The sequence below is a fragment of the Schistocerca cancellata genome, chromosome 6, assembly GCF_023864275.1.
Source record: "Schistocerca cancellata isolate TAMUIC-IGC-003103 chromosome 6, iqSchCanc2.1, whole genome shotgun sequence".
Taxonomy (NCBI): domain Eukaryota; kingdom Metazoa; phylum Arthropoda; class Insecta; order Orthoptera; family Acrididae; genus Schistocerca; species Schistocerca cancellata.
Window position 1 is genome coordinate 500179088 of NC_064631.1, and position 19829 is coordinate 500198916.

The window sequence follows — 19829 nt, forward strand, 5'->3', positions numbered from 1 at the left end:
TGGTGGATTGAAACTGGGTTGTGATGAGATACTGGTGGAAATACAGCTGTGAGGGCAGGTAATCAGTCATGCTCGGATAGCTCAGTTGGTAAGAGCACATGCAGCAATAGGTGAAGGTTCCAGGTTTGAGCACAGTCGAGCAAACAGTTTAATTCTGCCAGTAGCCGATTGCTACATCTGAGATATCTGAAAGCACAAATCCTGAAAGCATCCTATATTTTACAGTGTGTTAGTCACAGGACACGGGAAGCATACAAAATGAGTTTTTTAAGTTTTGGAGATTCATTTTTTATTATGGTTGCATAGTATGTGTCTCCTCAATGTAGCCTATGAAGAGGGAATTAGGGTGACCACAGAGACATTCAAGTTCTGTCCGTCCCACTCTTATTTTTTTCTGAGGCTGGGAGATCATTATTTTCTATTAGGTTGCATATCCTCCTTGTATGTCTAGCATATAAAATTTGTTGAATACCCAAGGCACCTTCACACTGTTGCTCTCCCATACAGGGCACAACATTCTAATAACCATTTGCCAGCAGCTAAAAGCGTATCATCAGTAGCATCAGCAGCATCTGGAGGTGTGGAAAAAAGTGATTGTGGTTACTTTACTTCATAATATTGCCTCTCTTATCAAATGATAAACTGTAGTTTCTGCATCAATGAAAGTTGTTGTCACACTATTCCTGTGACATTTTATGTTACCTGGTATTGCAAAGTGACATATTGTAGTAAGTGGTTTTTGAAACTAATTATGCCTTGTGTATAATCTTTTATTACTGCTCAATTTTAGATGTAGGATATTTTAGTTCTGCTATAATATGTTTGATAATTATTTTACAGCATTTTTAAATGGGTCATTAGACAAAGAATGAATACTGAATCAATATGTGACTATTTTTCTTACATTTAGTGCAAGGTTCGATATTTTTGTTTCAGTGGCTTGAAGAATGACAGTTCACCAGAAACATTTCAGTTGCGTCATACTGTGAGAGATCATCCTGTCCCATTTCGTTTCATCAAAATTATGCCACTCCAGTCTTGGGGACCTAGCTTCAACTTCAGCATTTGGTTTGTGGAACTATGTGGAATAGATGACTGGGATGTTGTTAAACCTTGTTTGGATTGGTACAATGCAGTAAGTAATCTCTCATTACCTTCCCCTCATTGAACTTTGCAGGAAAAGCAATATTGTTGTGTCTATACAGTAAACCTGGTAACTGATGGTTCAGTTCCTTAGTGGATGTGACCTAAAAACCTGAATGGTACATAACAAAATAAATGTTGCAGGAGATAACTAAGTTTCACATGTTGACAATAAACAATATTTATGAAATCATTGTTAATCACAAGATATTTTGGAATGAATGTTTCTATATGTCCCATGCTCATTCTAGGTAAATTCTTGTACAAAGCATAATAATTGGATAGAGTATTATGCTGTTAGCTTCTAGCTACTCATAAAGAATACGTCCCCCCATCTCCGCTCTGCCCACCTCTGCCCTCTAACTCAACATAGAGTTAATATATTGTCTTCTGTCTTCTCTGACTGTGTCATGATCCGACAATATTGAAGTGTAGTGGCTCTACTGAAATGTAGAGTATGTGATATAACTGTACTAGTGGGAGGAACTTGTGTTTTCTTGTCATTTTGTCCCAGTAGGTCCTTGTTTAAGATACCACCATCAGTAGTGAATGGTTCAAAGTAACTCACGTTTGAAGACCCATGGTAGTTTCCACAGTCCAGTTTTTGTGTTTCTATGGCTGATGTGTTTATTGCTGTCAAGATCAATTTAGAGGCTTTGTTTTTTTAATGCCAGTGCCTTTTCCTTTAGTTATCATTTTTGTAAATGCCAATTACAGAAGGAATGGTCCTAGGCGCTTCAGTCTGGATCCACGCTGCTGCTATGGTCGGAGGTTTGAATCCTGCCTCGGGCATGGATGTGTGTGATGTCCTTAGGTTAGTTAGGTTTAAGTAGTTCTAGGTCTAGGGGACTGATGACCTCAGATGTTAAGTCCCAGTGTGCTTAGAGCCATTTGAACCATTTTGTAATTCATTCCATGATGCACAAGCAAGTAACACTTTGCAGAATAATGCCAGTGTAGCCATTTTTGCCACTTCCATTGTGTACTGTTTGATATATTCAGTGCACACATGGAAACATTGTTATGTAATATACTCTTGTTAGATTTTACTGTTTTTGGTTTCTCTGTTTAACCCTATCAAATACTGAAAAAATGAAGTTTATCATCTGGTTCCAAACACACAGTGAATTGGATATTGAAATGAAAATAATGGAGTTTTTGGAAAGGCGTTAATCCTGCTAATCATGGCATAATGTGTATCATTCATACTTCTGTAGAGAAAGAGTGGACTCATTGCTGGTAATTCAAAAAGTAACACCACATACGTTCTCCCATTTGGATACTGTGACCATTAGAGCATGGTATAGGCTAACTGTAAGTTCTTAGTTCTGTAATAGTGCTTAAAGAAACATGAGGCAGCATCTCATGTGTGCTATATATTACTTCCGTGTCCGTGACAATTTTGCTTTGTGCTGTTCACTTTTATCTTTCCCCCTCCTTAAATTTTTGCTTTTATTCTTTTACTTCATTCCATGAATTTTTTCCCTCACTGAAACTGTAAGGTAATCACAAACATTATAGTTCAGACTTCGAGAACAGCAATGAACTGTGCTCTGGTCTCTGTCCTATACTAGAATGGTTTATTCATTAGCCCCTATGATGCAGTAATTGTCTCAAATAATGAAAGCGATAGAGGCAACCCCCAACATTGGTAAGTGGGTGCATGTGTGTGTGCATGCACATGCGTTTGCAGGTTCAGGGTGTATACGACCCGGGACAACCGGGAAATCCAGGAAAAATCCGGGAATTTTTTCATCCGGGAGAAAACCGGGATAAACCCGGGAATTTTTCGGAATTCCGGGAATTTTTCATTGTTTTAGCTTTCAGTTAAATGTTTGTAATTTTGACAGCAGAATTGATTCTCTAGCAAAGAATGTTGTTGTATCCTACTACTGGAGAATGATACTGCAGCAATAAAATATAAACGAGAGGGAAAAAAATAAAAGTTTAGTGGCAAAGGAAATGTGCAATTTACAACAACAAAACACCGTGCACGCACAAGCTTCTGCAAATAGCAAAAATATGTCAAAGGCCATAAGGCGCAGACTGTAATTCTTTGTAACAATAAACTGCTTGCTATGAGCATGACGTCACAACTGTTCACATTTGGTTCGTTTGACCAATTGCAAGCGGTCTGTTGAGCATGCGCATTTGACTCCCGTATAAGCAGTACCTTCTCCCGCTTCCCGCTACTTGAAGTTTGGCTTTTAGCTGTATCGGTAGTAGCTGCAAGCAGCCAGATGCAAACGAGAAAAATTTTTCTCGCGCGCCCTAGCTGCCAGATCACGCTTGCACAGAGTTGTCTGAGTTGTAGTGGGGAGGGGGTTAACTCCACGTGACCCGTGTTTACGTTAAGTGATTTCGCTGCTTCTCTTCGTGTACAGCTCCCACGTCAAATGAAAACAAAACGGATTTCTGTTGCCGGGTGCTATCAAGTGAATTAAAATACATTCACATAATTACGGAGGGCAAAAATATATTACTAATTTCAGTTTTCTGATCTTATTTTATTTCCAAGTTAGTAGCAGTCAAGCATTAATCGCCTTGCAGAACAGTGAAGTTATTTTTGCAAGTTTGCTAAAGAAATTTGGCTTTATTAATCTTTCCGCTGTGGCATTCATTTTATTTGAAACGAAGTGTTTCATTCTACAGTATTGGCTAGTTCCAACTGTTCGCTGAATTTCAAGTGCACGTTATCATCTTCTGCCGTCATGTCATAATAAAGAACCAAAAATGAGATCGTAGAGTACTGGTGCTCCAAGAAAATTTACATCCCAAAAACCACACTGAAAAGCTTAATATCAGATGGGACCTACTTCATTGTGAATCTGGAAAACGCCAATTTGCACTTCAAGCCGAATTATGCATTTTAGTATGGTTTACGAAATTCCGATGCTCTTTGGAGTATCCTCTGATGCCCTGTTTCTTTTATGGTGTAATTAAACTCTCTGCTTTATACACACGAACATACGGGTTTTCTACACCACTGCAGTTGCACACGCACAATACTACCTGTTTTCTGGCGCTCTCGCAACTGGTAAATCGAACCTATTTCTAACAGACTCCGGATAGTATTGCGAACGGTGGTTACAAAAGCGTTACTTTCTATGTAATTTTCTTTTTACGCAAGATGAATTATGTTACGTGTGAGAAAGTGGGATGGATATCTAAATCACAGAGCGTTCGAAACTGAACAGTTTGGGGACCAGCCACTTACAAGAATTTCGAACCAAGACATTTATGGCATAATTTTAAATTTACTGGCACGTTTGTGTGATGTATCTTAAAGTATAACACACGCAAAAATAGATCAGTATTACATGTGAAAGCTTGGCTTCTGTTGTAGCGTGTTAATCTTAGAGACTAATATTATATGTGAAAGCTTAGCTTTTCTTGTAGATATACGGTACTGTGTACATTAATGTAAACCGTTAACTTTTCTTCTTGCGTGGTCGCGCTATGTAACCAGTGATCTTGCTATTGGCTGACTATAACACGTGTCCTATGCTCTGAATAGCTGCTGTCATCGGCTGGCGAGATCTCGTGGCTTGAGATATGACTCGCTTACAAAAGGACATCGCAACCTCGGTTTCAACACTCCGGAAACTAATGTGCTGTGTTTGGTGCAATTCGAATTTATACTTCCGTAATACGAAAATATGCAGCTTATATGTTGCTGAAAATCAAAGGTCTTTCCAAAACTTCTCTCCTTTTCTTTATTAAAAGTCTCTCTAAAACTTATCTGCCCCGTCTTTCTTTTTTTTCCGGGAAGTTCTACGCGATTGTATAAAACGTTAACCATTCAAAGGATTGATAAGTTTTACAGTTCCGAGGGAAAATCTATGGAAAACCTACTGTCACTTAGATATCCGGGAGAAATCCGGGAATAATCCGGGATTTTTTTTTCCTTGTCCCCGTATACACCCTGCAGGTTGCATGCTTGTGTGTGTGTGCTTACTTACAGCCCCATGGAAGATCATTGTCTGACAGCAATAATTTGAGTCTTCTTTGTATGCCTTGTATACTTATGAGAGTCATTCTGAAATTAATGCTTCCCATTTATTTTCATTTAATGTCCAACAGATACTGAGAGCACAATAGTGAAGGGTGCCTACATTTTGGGGCAAGGGGGACCATGTCCCTCCACCCTCCCCCATTCTCAAGTAAAGGAAATAAGATAGTGGATTCAGTTGTTTTTCTTTCAAGAAAGTGGTTTAAAGGTCGGTATTGTGCAGGTTTTTAACAATGTTGGAACTGGAACTTTTTTTTATTGTTATGTAAGTCTCCATTCATCTTCCAAAGTATTAAAAATACTTACTACGCCCAGGTCTAGCCTCCCCCCTCCCTTTACAAACTACTGTATGGACATCCATGACAATAGCACAGTTAAATATAAAAGAGTTCAGCTGCATACTGTAATGTTTTCACATAGTCAGTATTATTTTTGTTGTGCACTTTTGCCAACAATGAAAATGCACTAGTATAAACCTGAACCAGCTGAGGCTAGTCCCTGCCTTACAGCTTTGACCGTAACATTGAAAATATTGACCTCATAGTCTATCTTCAGAGGTCCAAAGAGGTGGACATTTGACGATGCTAAATGAAGACTTAGGCTGTATGCAGTAGGATAGTCCAGTCAAATTTGATCAGTTCTAAGAGCACAGAATTGTTTTGGGGCCTTGAGTCACTGTGTTGCAAGCAGAAGTTTTGTCTTTCTCTGTGGGTTGAGAGGAAATTATGTCTTGCAACCTAGTCATTGTTGTTTTGAAGTATTATGAACTGATAGTTGCTTTAGTCTCCCTGTCGTCCAAAAGGATCACACCTTGCCTATCCCAAAATAATGTACATATCATTTTACAAGCAAATAACTCTGTTGTTTTACAAGAAATGGCTATGTCATTTTACAAGCAAATGACTGTTTCAGAATTCATATGTTGCCACATCATGGACTGTCTTTTGGATTCTGGCTTGTAGTAGTATCTAGTTATCTCCGAAGATGACGACGATGACGATGACGACATTGTTGTGTTTGTGTCTTTTATTCATCCAGCAGATCACTACAACTTTCCAGTCAATGATTTTTCTGCACTTCTGTAAGCATCTACATCTACATCCATACTCCACAAGCCACCTGACGGTGTGTGGCGGAGGGTACCTTGAGTACCTCTATCGGTCCTCCCTTCTATTCCAGTCTCGTATTGTTCGTGGAAAGGAGGATTGTCGGTATAGCTCAGTGTGGGCTCTAATCTCTCTCATTTTATCCTCATGGTCTCTTCGCAAGATATACGTAGGAGAGAGCAATATATTGCTTGACTCCTCGATGAAGGTATGTTCTCGAAACTTCAACAAAAGCCCGTACCGAGCTACTGAGAATCTCTCCTGCAGAGTCTTCCACTGGAGTTGATCTATCATCTCTATAACGCTTTCGCAATTACTAAATGATCCTGTAATGAAGCGCGCTGCTCTCCATTGGATCTTCTCTATCTCTTCTATCAACCCTATCTGGTACGGATCCCACACTGCTGAGCAGTATTCAAGCAGTGGGTGAACAAGCATACTGTAACCTACTTCCTTTGTTTTCGGATTGCATTTCCTTAGGATTCTTCAAATGAATCTCAGTCTGGCATCTGCTTTACCGACGATCAACTTTATGTGATCATTCCATTTTAAATCACTCCTAGTGCGTACTCCCAGATAATTTATGGAATTAACTGCTTCCAGTTGCTGACCTGCTATATTGTAGCTAAATGATATGGGATCTTTCTTTCTATGTATTTGCAGCACATTACTCTTGTCTACATTGAGATTCAATTGCCATTCCCTGCACCATGCGTCAATTCGCTGCAGATCCTCCTGCATTTCAGTACAATTTTCCATTGTTACAACCTTTCGATATACCACAGCATCATCCGCAAAAATCCTCAGTGAACTTCTGATGTCATCCACAAGGTCTTATATGTATATTGTGAATAGCAACAGTCCTACGACACTCCCTTGCGGCACACCTGAAATCACTCTTACTTCGGAAGACTTCTCTCCATTGAGAATGACATGCTGCGTTTTGTTATCTAGGAACTCTTCAATCCAATCGCACAATTGGTCTTACTTTGTTCATTAAACGACTGTGGGGGAACTGTATCGAACGCCTTGCGGAAGTCAAGAAACACGGCATCTACCTGTGAACCCGTGTCTATGGCCCTCTGAGTCTCGTGGACGAATAGCACAAGCTGGGTTTCACATGATCGTCTTTTTTGAAACCCGTGCTGATTCCTACAGAGTAGATTTCTAGTCTCCAGAAAAGTCATTATACTCGAACATAATACGTGTTCCAAAATTCTAAAACTGATCGACGTTAGAGATATAAGTCTATAGTTCTGCACATCTGTTCGACATCCCTTCTTGAAAACGGGGATGGGCTGTGCCCTTTTCCAATCCTTTGGAACACTACGCTCTTCTAGAGACCTACGGTACACCGCTGCAAGAAGGGGGCCAAGTTCCTGTCTAAAATAGAACTGGTATCCCATCAGGTCCAGCGGCCTTTCCACTTTTGAGCGATTTTACTTGTTTCTCTATCCCTCTGTCGTCTATTTCGATATCTACCGTTTTGTCATTTGAGCGACAATCTAGAGAAGGAACTACAGTGCAGTCTTCGTCTGTGAAACAGCTTTGGAAAAAGACATTTAGTATTTCGGCCTTTAGTCTGTCATCCTCTGTGTAAGTACCATTTTGGTCACAGAGTGTCTGGACATTTTATTTTGATCCACCTACCGCTTTGACATAAGACCAAAATTTCTTAGGATTTTCTGCCAAGTCAGTACATAGAACTTTACTTTCGAATTCATTGAACACCTCTTGCATGGCCCTCCTCACATTACATTTCGCTTCGCATAATTTTTGTTTGTCTGCAAGGCGTTGGCTATGTTTATGTTCGCTGTGAAGTTCCCTTTGCTTCCGCAGCAGTTTTCTAACTCGGTTGTTGTACAACGGTGGCTCTTTTCCATCTCTTGAGATCTTGCTTGGCACATACTCATCTAACGCATATTGTACAATGGTTTTGAACTTTGTCCACTGATCCTCAACACTATCTGTACTTAAAACAAAACTTTTGTGTTGAGCTGCCAGGTACTCTGAAATCTGCTTTTTGTCATTTTTGCTAAACGGAAAAATCTTCCTACCTTTTTAATATTTCTATTTACGGCTGAAATCATCGATGCAGTAACCGCTTTATGATCACTGATTCCCTGTTCTGCATTAACTGTTTCAAATAGTTCGGGTCTGTTTGTCACCAGAAGGTCTAATATGTTATCGCCATGAGTCGGTTCTCTGTTTAACTGCTCAAGGTAGTTTTCAGATAAAGCACTTAAAAAAAGTTTCACTGCATTTTTTGTCCCTGCCACCCGTTATGAACGTTTGAGTCTCCCAGTCTATATCCGGCAAATTAAAATCTCCACCCGGAACTATAACATGGTGGGGAAATCTACTCGAAATATTTTCCAAATTATTCTTCAGGTGCTCAGCCACAACAGCTGCTGAGCCAGGGGGCCTGTAGAGACATCCAATTACCATGTCTGAGCCTGCTTTAACCGTGACCTTCACCCAAATTATTTCACATTTCGGATCTCTGTCAATTTCCTTCGATACTATTGCACTTCTTATCGCTATAAGCACGCCTCCCCCATCACTGTCCAGTCTGTCTCTGCAGTATACATTCCAATCTGAGCATCTGTGAGATTCGTTGTGTTTGTGTCTCATTTTCATCCAGCAGATCAGTACAAATTTCCGTTCAATGATTTTTCTGCTCTTCTGTAAGCATCTGTGAGATTCATCTTGATCACACTTTGCAATAACTGAATTGTCTAACATCGTGTTTAAACATTGCAACTGATATGAGAAGTTCTCACTACTCTTTGGGCATAATGTATGAGTAACCATGTATGATCTGATCAAGACAGTTCATTATAAAAGATGGCAGCTGAGCAGTGCCAAATGGGCATGGCGTGTCTTGAACATCATTTCACCACTGCTTAAGCACCATACACTTTGGCTCATAGTACACACCCCTACTGTCTCATCTCCATACACCCTTTATTCCACTTACTGAAGTGTAACAAACACTCTTTATTACACAGAAAGGTTGGATTCACAATTATTACTTGACATTTCAGGAAACCACTGTGCACCAAGTTATCATAAAGTTGTAGACATCAAGAGAAGAATCCAGGTAGTTTGTGGTCATGCTAGTCCATTAGCATCTATGTATTTGCAATCCAAAGAGTTGTCCGAAAGAGATTCAATAAGCGGCCTGGTCACATATTGCACAGTGTCTACAGGGTAGGTACTAGAGAGCAGCATGATATGTAATGAGTTCGTGCTGTAAGGTGGCTTGTTTTATTTCCTGCATGACATCAGAGGACAAGCATCGCAGTTGATTGCCAACAGCTGTAGGTGAAGGCTTTTTTAGTATATATCACAGACTACTGACCTCACTCGCTGAGTGCACAGTTTCAGCATCACTCCCCCCTTTTTACCGGCCCGTACGGTCAAAAGTGTCCCTGTTGGTAATGGGATCGTTATATCAGTAGTGGCAGGTTTGGGTTGGCACGCCAGCTAGGGGTTTGACATATGCTGTTTGACATAAGACCCGGCATGTGGCCGGCTGCTGCACAATCTTAAGTCCATGTCGATCACAACATGGCCCAATCAACATGGCCCTGCGGATAGTTCTGTAAGTCTGGCTGTCTGCACAATCTGGCAACAGTGTAGACTGCTGCATTTCCTGAAGGAATTCTTGTCTTCTGTTTGAGGTGCTACACTATGTATACAGTGCATCATATGAATGGAATGCCTCGTGATTGAAACCATTTGTTGCATAAATTTTTATAATGCCTTTGATCTGAATGCTCAAGTCCTGGGTGTAATGGTGGCACAGCTATAATGTATTTCATTTTCTGACACAGTGGTAATAACAATTCCATCCAATAACGTTTTTTTGTAAGATTTCTTAGCAGGTTGCCTTTGAACACCACATGCACGAGAACTCACCATGTCCCAGTTTCTGCATTGCATGAAAGCAATGTCTAGTGGTTGAAACCAGTCTTGCTTAAATTTTTATAGTGGTTTTCAGCTGAATGCTAAAGTCCCAGGTGTAATGGTAGCACAGTTACAATGTATTTCATATTCTGACACATCATTAATAACAGTTCTGTCCAATAATGTTTTTGCAAAACACTTCTTGGCAGACTGCCTTTTAATGCTGTGTGAGCCAGAGCTCACTGAGTCCCAGTTGCTGCCACCCAGCAGCAGCTGCCTCCGTTGCTGAGTGTCAGCTAGTGATCAAGCGACTGGAGAGTATAAAATACTTTATTGATGTTGAGTGGTACTCTGCAGAAAACGTCTATCATTTACATTTCACACTCAATAGCAATGCAGGCAAATGACCCATTTTTATATGATGAGTATTCTATAAAACTAATATGCAAGACATAAGTATGGTATAATATTCATTATACAGGGTGAAGCGAAATTCGTGCACTCAGGCTTCACAGCGCGACTCCTTACTTGCCAGTGATAAAAAAAATGTCTCACAAAATTTCATCCGGTGAGTACATCTGGCAGAAAAAGGATTTTAAAGAGTGGCAGTCTGGGAACACTGTAACCACATGAATGGTAACTACCTCTGACAGCACAGTTTATTGGTGCTGTGCAGTTGATGCAGTGGATGGAGTTTTGGGTTAGCATGCAGGAGATTGTGGGTTCAGCCCTGGGTTGGGGTGCATTTTTTTTATTTGCTAATTTCATTCTGACATTTCATACTGTAATATATACAGTTTCTTATGTCACAGGTTTCCTAAATTTCCAACATTTTGTGATGCCGAACACAACAGATACGTTGTTAGACAAAAAAGAAATAGGCAGTTGAAACAATTAATGGAACCATGGTGATAAGACATAGAAATAATAACTGAGTTTGGACATTATTTGCAAATCACATTGCTAGTCCTACTGATAAGGTAAGGCCCTAACAAAATGTAGTGGACCTGAATGAGGCAAGAATAATAGTTGGTTCTAATCAGTATGACCACTAGAGGAAGGTACAAAGAAAACAGGTTTCGCATCTAGTAGACCAAGTGGTGCAAATAAATTCGAGCCCACAATGTGGAAAGGGCTTCTTTTAAAGCTGATCAATCTTCCATTTCTACAATTGTAGTATGTAAGTGCAAATGTTTTCCAGAGGACCGCTGCATGATGATAAAGATGCCAGACACCTTACCACCTAGACTACATTTGCCAAATAAAAAACATATGCTTGAACCCACGATCGAAACCTCGACCTCATGCATGCTAATCCAAAACACTATCCACTGCACCAACTGTACAGCGCTAGTGCTGTGTTTTGATAAAGGTAGTTACTGTACATGTGGTTCAGTGTTACCACATTGCCACTCTATAACGTCCTTTTCCTGCTGGATGTACTCCCCGGACAAAATTTTGTGAGAGCTATTTTTTTATCTCTGACATGTGAGGAGTCACACTGCGAAGTCGAAGTGCAAGAATTTTGCTTCACCCTGTATAGTTTGTGATCCAGTCAGAATACCTCATTACACTGTTCAATGTTGCTATTAATGCTTTATATCTCTCTTTTTTCCCCTTTTTGAAGCGATTCTTCATGCGATTTTATCGTCAGGAATTCGTATGTTTTCATTATTGTCCACTTATGGATTCATGGAGAACTTAATGCTGACTGAAAGTGATACTTACGTTGTTCAATTAGATTTAAACCAACAACACTGCCTATTTCGGTAGCTACCCAGAGTGGATGTAAGTTGTAATTTCTATTACACAGATCAAGCACAGGGGAAATACATTAACTTCATAGCTATTCACCTGACTTACATGTCCTACATGATGAACCAAACTCCAGTTTGTATCGTTGACACTTGAGTCAAAGATATCCAGAGACATTTTGTATAGTGAAGAAGCTTGAAATTCATAAAACATGTCCATTAACACAGCTTACTGAGGCAAGCTTGTGAGAAGACTTAATGTGAAAGGTTCACTTCAGATTTTGTTAACAACATTCATGTAGCAGTTGGCTCCATTAAATAAAATGGCGAATAAGAACATAGTGCACTGGACTGCACCGGGATTAGGTCTGACAATTTGTTCCGTGCATGCATCACAAGACATGAGGAACCACAGAGCTAACAAGATGCTGCTGGAAGCAGGTCCCTCTCATCACAGTATTGGTTGCTGTGTTTTATAATGCAACATTAAAGATAAGAACTGTTGTTTCTTATGTGAAGCATGGTACTCCTAGAGTCCAAAAATTAAATTTGCTCTCTGTGTCTCATCTTAAATTAGAATAATTTAACATACGTCGTCATAGTGGAAAGGGAATGCCAAGTGAATATAGCAGAACTATTCAGGTCCACATGCAGATGTAAATGTACTTCCACAGGGTTGCGAAATATTTTCAACAATGTTGACAAGTCTTAGCTGCACTAGGGGCAGCTATGTAGCGAAATGCTTATTGTGCTTGTCATGCGTGGCTCTTGGAGGGGTGCCGGGAGCACATTCAGTTTCTATGCAGGGTTGACTCCAGATACTTTTTAAAGTTGCCTTTCAGGCTGTTTATATTTAAAACATTCAATTAGCTTTAATCCAGACTTCCTCACTTATGAATCTTTCTGTTGTGGAAAGTGACTGTTAAGGCCAGTATTATATAATTTCAGCACAGGGATAGTAAAACTAGTGATCTACATAACTAGTGATCTACATCTACATGATTACTCTGCTATTCACAATAAAGTGCCTGGAATCACTAGCCTCCACTTTTGGCAATGGGCGAGGAGGAGCAGTGATGCTGTGAAAACCGCTACCAGGTGCCAGCGACTGGGACTTGGTGAGCTCCGACACATGCAGCATTAAAAGGCAGTGTGACAAGAAATCTTTCACAGAAAGTCTATTGGACAGAATTGTTATTATCGGTTTGTCAGAAAGTAAAATACATTGTACCCAGGACTTCAGCTTTGAGATGAAAGGCTCTATAAAAATTTAGAAAATGAGCTGTTTCAACTACAGTGCATTGCATTCATATGATGCACTGTTTATCCTGGGTGTATACACAGCATAACATCTCTAACAGAAGACAAGACTTCCTCCAGGAACTGCAGCAGCTTACAGTGTTGTCAGATTGTGCAGATAGCCAGACTAAGAGCGTTATTAGCGGGGCCATGTTATTAGTGCCATGTTGTGATTGATGGGGACTTAGATTCTGCAGCAGCTGTACATTAGCTGGTTTTATGTCAAAGAAAGTAATCTCAACATCACCTAATGTCTCTGGGTGTGTTGTGTTCTCCGCTTGAAGTGGGGATGTTATCGTGATGCTGGATATAGCTGATGCTGGTGTTGCGTGTTGCGGTTTCCAGGTTCCTGCTGGGGGTGATTGGTGCTGGGGGTGGGAAGGGATCCTACTACAGGAAGGACCTGCTTCGACATACCCTTCCTGCTGTTGGTTGGTTCAAGGAGGAAGCTGCTGTGCATGTATGTGCAGCTTTCTTTGCATGCCATACCAGCATGGCGCCATTAGCTTCCACAGTGAGCATCTGTTGTCTCCAGGCAGCTCTGATGATGTGTGTGGCCTCGTGTGAGCGGGGATGACAGTTAGGCTGGTGTGGGTGTGTTTTAGGCCACAGGAGGTCCCAGAGTGTCCAGTGTTGGCAGCTGTGCAGTGTTTTCAATGGAGTGTGTCCCTGTATTGGTGTAGTTGTTTAAAGAGTCCAGGAAGTGGGTGTGGACCACAGCTTTGGGTTTGGGTGACATTTTCTCGCACCTGCAGTTTAAAGTTTTGGACGAATCGTTTGGCTTCACCATCGTAGGCTAGATGGACTGTTGGTGTTGTCAGGTATGTTATGCAATTTTGAGAGCAGAAGTTGTGAAACATAGTAGATTGTCCAAAACGATTGTTTCTGGGATTCCTTTGATAGCAAATATTTTCTGCAGGGGACTTCTTGTTTCCCTTGCTAAGGTATTTGGTATTTCAATGACATATGGGAATTTATAATATGTGTCAATGATGGTGAGCCACATCTGTTGCAGGAGTGTGCTAGGGAAGTAAAAGAAAAGAAAATCAAATCTCAAATGAAAAGAGGTAGCAAACAGAGAGAATGTGAGAGTCCCGAGAAAATGATATTAGGAACATAATAAAATATGCAGTATTAGAGAGAAGGGTTCATAAATGTTTTGAGAAAATGTGGGGCAATAAAATGTAAATTTGGCAACAGTTGAAATTAATAAGAGCATGAAGAAAATGAAAAAGAAACTTTCATTACATAGAGAAAAATGTGTCATCATTTAAGACAGATTATCACATAGTAACTAACAGAGAGAAAATTATAGAAGCATCACAAGATTTTTGTTAATATTTGTATAGTTTTGTAGATGAAATAGTGCCACTGATATGATGGTAAAAATTAATTCAGCAGATAAATAAAACTATAATTAAGTAAAGCACTAATTATTCTTCTTGACAAAAAAGGACCAAACAAGACATATAAAACTGCGGACTTGCCAACTTTTTAGCCATAAGTTGTAGATATTCATTAAAATTGTCGTTATCTGCATAGACAAAACATTATATTTCAATTAGGCAAAGGAACTGGCTGGTTTACAGAAGTTTGGAAACATCAAACATTACCAAGCATAACACAGTGTAGGAAAACTGTTGACATTCAAAATAGTTTCCAGTCATCTCATAATGGATAAATAGAACTTCTGTGTGGTTTACAAAGTAGTCTTATACCATTATTCCTGCAAAGTAGTGGGAAGTTCAGATAACAATGATAGAGGTGGATAGCATAGCAGCTACACAGCATTCTCTCCAAGGGTCAATAATATTGAGATCTGATGTATCTGGTGACCAGGGGAAATGTGACAATACATCCTCATAATCGTAAAACCTGTCCTGGACAATGCTAGCCTTGTGAACAGGGGCCCAGTTATCTGGAACACAGCATCACCATTTGGAAACAAGCATTTTACCATGGGAAGGATCTGATCAACCTAAATGGAGACACAATCCTTTACAGGAATGTGACCTTGCACAGTAACTGTGGGGCTCATGGAATATTATGGCATGACTGCCTCAGTCATCATTGAACTGCCTCCATGTTTCATTCTTGAGGCATAAACTCAGCCAGAAGTTGAAAAGAGTGTGAAACAAAATGCATCCGATCAAATGACATTCTTCCATTGCTCCGTAACCAAGTTTTATGGCTTTGGTACCGTGTTTTCCTGTTACTGGTATTTACATCCCATATGAGTGGTTTTTGCAGCTGGTCCTGAAATTCCTTGCTAATGAAGCTCCCTTCATGGTTTTTTGGTGATGACAGAGTTTGTTAGTGCAACATTCAGTTGTGCAGTGACTTTTGCAACTGTCCTTATTTTTTGTCAAAGTCATCTTCAGTGACCACCCATCATGATCACTCGACACACACACTTTGTGACTTAGCAATGATGATTTTCCGCTTTCCCTGTACGGAGTATAAATCTTAGATACAGTGCATCGTGAAACACCAAACACCTTGGCCACTTTGGTTATGGAAGCAGCCACAACATGAGCACTGAAAGTGACTCGAGTTGTGACAGAACAAACAACTTCTCTAATAATGTATCCCCCTGATGTTCTTCATAACTTGCTTTTCCATATTTAAGATTCATGTTTACCTTGTTGTGTTTTCCTGATTCAGTGGACCTGCTATGCAGTGGTACTAATTGTACGTGAGGCTTCTTGGCGGTCTGCAGAGGATCAAGGGCTGTAAGAAAACTTCTAACTGTATAAGCCAGCTACACAATCATATAATCACTTCAGAATAATTCTTCTGTATTTGGTTCTTCTTGTATTTACAAAGTACAGTGACAAATCACTTATTATTCAGAACATGTGTGAAGTGAATCTCAGAGTAGAACATAAGAGAATGACATTTTTCTTCAACTTCTTTCAACTGTTTCTGTGTTTTCTCACTATAGAGAGCTCCTCTTGTTCTCTGCCTTCCTGTCCAAAATACTGCCAAGCCACAACTCTTCATTGCAGGTGCCGCAGATTGATGACACTCTGTGCTCACCTGTCTCACTCCAACTCTGAACATTGATATACCCAGAAAGTGCACTGTAAAAGTTCTGTACTTGTTAGCTACCTAAACAACATTTTTACACGCATCTCTTATATGTGATAGTGAGGAAGAGATAGAATAATCTTTTACACCATAGATCCCCCCACTAAGATGAAAGATGCCATGTAAAATAACTTAGTTAAATAATTACAATCTTTTTATAATCTTAAACTTTTGATAACTTATTATCATTACTAAAAGTAATGTTGTGCGAGGCTTACTAAATGTTATTTCTCCATGCAGGAGAACATATATGATCATAAATCTTAAGCCAGTCATTTTAAATTTGTGAGTACTGGGTTTAACAACAGTTTCATTTTCCTTCTGGTTGTCTACATCCACATCTACATGGCTACTCTGCATATCATGCTTAAGTGCCTGACAGAGGGTTCAGCTAATCACTTTCACAGTAATTCTCTATTACTCCAATCTCGAAAAATCTGAGGGAAAAAAAGAGTGCCCATATCTTTCCGTGGGAGCTCTGATTTCCCTTATTTTACTATAATGATTGTTTGCCTTATGTAGTTTGGCGTCAAAAAAACTATTTTTGCATCCAGAGGAGAAATTTGGTGATTGAAATTTTGTGAGAACATGCTGCCACAAGAAGAAACACCTTGGTTTTAATGATGTCCATCCCAAATCCAGTATCATGTCAGTGACACTCTCTCCCCTATTCTCAATAATACAAAATGTGTTGCATTTGTTTTGAACTTTCTTGATGTTCTTTGGTAGTCCTGTCTGGTAAGGATCCCACACCATGCAGCAGAACTCCAGAAGAGGGACAGGTGTAGTGTAAGCACTCTCTTCAGTAGATCTGTTGCATCTTCTAAGTGTCCTGCCAATAAAACACAGTCTTTGGTTCATCTTTCCCATAACATTTTTTGTGTGTTCCTCCCACTTTGAGTTGTTTGTAATTGTAATTCCTAAGTAGTTAGTTTAACTTCCAGCCTTTAGATTAGATTGATTTATCATGTAAAGATACCTTTCAGCACTAATGTGGATGACCTGACACTTTTCGTTATTTACAGTCAGTTGCAAATTTTTGCACTGTATAGACATCTTATCCAAATCACTGTGCAATTGTTTTGATCTTCTGATAACTTCAGTCAATGATAAACAACAGCATCAACTGCAGACAACCTAAGATGGCTGCTCAGATGGTCTCCCTAAATTTTTTTATATAGATAAGGAACAGCAGAGGCCCCATAACACTACCTTGAGGAATGTCAGAAATGACTTCTGTATTACTTGATGACTTATGGTCACTATAAATTGTGACCTCTCTGACAGAAAATCACAAATCCAGTCACATAACTAAGACGATATTCCATAAGCACACACTTTGATTACAATCCACTTATGAGGTATGATGTCAAAAGCCATCTGAAAATCTCGAAACACAGAATCAATTTGAAATCCCTTGTTGATAGCACTCAGAACTTCCAGTGAATAACTCAGCTGTGTTTCATAAGTATGACTTCTAAATCCATGTTGACTGTGTCGGTAGACTCCAATTATTATTTTATTCTAGTTGCCACGAATGACCTCTATCCATGCTAACTCACAGGAATTATCTACTTACTAATGAACTCCATCAGGTCCATCGCAAAAAGTCCTAAAATGTATTTATACTTACTTAGTTAAAGAATATAGCGTCTTTTTTACTAAGTTCATTTCTCTGTCTTGTCTCATTTTTTATCGTGTATTTGGGTTTTCATAGAAGGCAAACCCTGGGAGATTTGTATGATTTGACCAAGTTTGATCATTATATCATTATTTTTATTCAGAGGTACTTTGCATCTCATGGCTTGTAAATTGTCGTCTACAGCAGTACGAGGATCATAAATTTATCGAGAACAAAAGGTTTGTTTTTAATTACCATAAGGAATTACATGCTGATATTTTAATCTGCATCACTATCCATGATCTCAAGTCTCAGATTTGTGGTAAGTGGAACATGTATGGAAACAAAAATTCCAGGCATCAGTTATTGCCTAGGTATCTCTATTAATCTTTGACTGCTTTGGAGGACACTTCAGCAGCATTACTAACAGTCACATTACAGCTTCGTACCTTTGTAGGAACTGCAGTCGCACCTTATCGTATGGGCCAATAATGTTGAAATACTTTCTAATCTCTTTGATGTGAGTGTCCCTGCTCACACCTTTGCTTAAAAGAAAGAGAACATGTCATTCCTTGTATGGATTCACCTGACCTAGGTATAGGCTGTATCTCTTTTGGGCCCGCCTGTCCTTTATTCTTCAATACATCCTTAATAGGGTGCAGGTTGTTCCTTATATGGATTCATCTGACCAAAGATTAGACCATCGCTTATCTGGGTTTGTCTACCATTTTAGTCTCCCAAAACTTATATGAAGTTGTGTCCACCCCACCTTAAAAAAACTGAAATTATGTACTCAGCTTATTACCCTTACCTTTATAACTTCAGTGAAGGAGTTTTTCCGTATCTGAATGACTTTACTTGGCTGTTTCAAATGGATGTTTCCTGACGTCTTCATAATATTCTTACACATGATGTTAAAGGCTATTCACCCCTAGTTTATTTATTATTACTAGATTATTATGTTTATGTTTTTTGCTCATCAGAGTGATCACACTACCCTTTGATGGAGCATAGGTGGACAAATACCAGCTACAAGAAAGAGTAGCCTTGAAACATACTCTCTTATTCAGTCCCTTAGACCAATACCTGCTGTAAATATACTAAGGTAGCTTCTCACTTTCTACGTTTTCTGTTAAGCTCTGTTTTATCTTTTTTTATAATTACAGTATATGAAACCTTTACCTAATAGCTCTTCAATCTTTCCTTCTGGCGTTAAGTCATAATTTAGCCATAATTATTGTTTTTCTTATCCCTCCTATCCACATCCTCAGCTGAGGATGACACGGCGGCTGGATGGTCCCGGTGGGCCACTTGTGGCCTGAAGACGGAATGCTTATACTCACACAAACCTTATACAGATTAGCACACTCTGCATGGAGATAATTAGAATAAAGAAATCATCAGCACTCTCGTATTGTACATAATGCAAATGCGATCTGCTGTGGCATTGGCAAAACAGTTTGTGTTCCATTCTGTTTCGTTTTCGCAAACATGTTAGTACATCAGCTTCTAGTTTAGGGATTAGTTTTAGCACTCTTCCTTTACATCTCATTCTATTCACGTCGCTAACATATACATCTCGCCACAATATAAACAATCTCCTAATTTACCCCATGTAACAAAATATTTGTCAGTGTGTCTTATGTGTGTTATCTTGTATTTCTTGTCTCCGCCTGTGAAAACAGGTTGTAACTACCACTATGTGCGGCTTATTGAGTACATACTTAACATCTTATATTACCTAACTTACCCTGCAAAAGATGTACAAAATCCAGCCATTTTTCACAATAGGAAAGGTAGAGTAGAAAATACCATGTACAGAACATCCAAAAGCACTTTTGCTTCACTCGGCTAAAGTTTATAATTGTAATGCACTGTCATATGCTCTTTTA

The 19829-nt window shown here is 39.4% G+C and overlaps 1 protein-coding gene across 2 annotated transcripts in view; it reads left to right on the forward strand.

Annotated features, from left to right (window-relative positions):
- The window catches only part of LOC126191553 (muskelin), a 155152-nt gene that overhangs the window by 16351 nt on the left and 118972 nt on the right, over positions 1-19829 (forward strand). For both annotated transcript variants that reach the window (XM_049932462.1, XM_049932463.1), the window contains exon 4: positions 937-1135. In XM_049932462.1, the coding sequence (XP_049788419.1) occupies positions 937-1135 (199 nt within the window). The remainder of the gene's footprint in view (positions 1-936; positions 1136-19829) is intronic.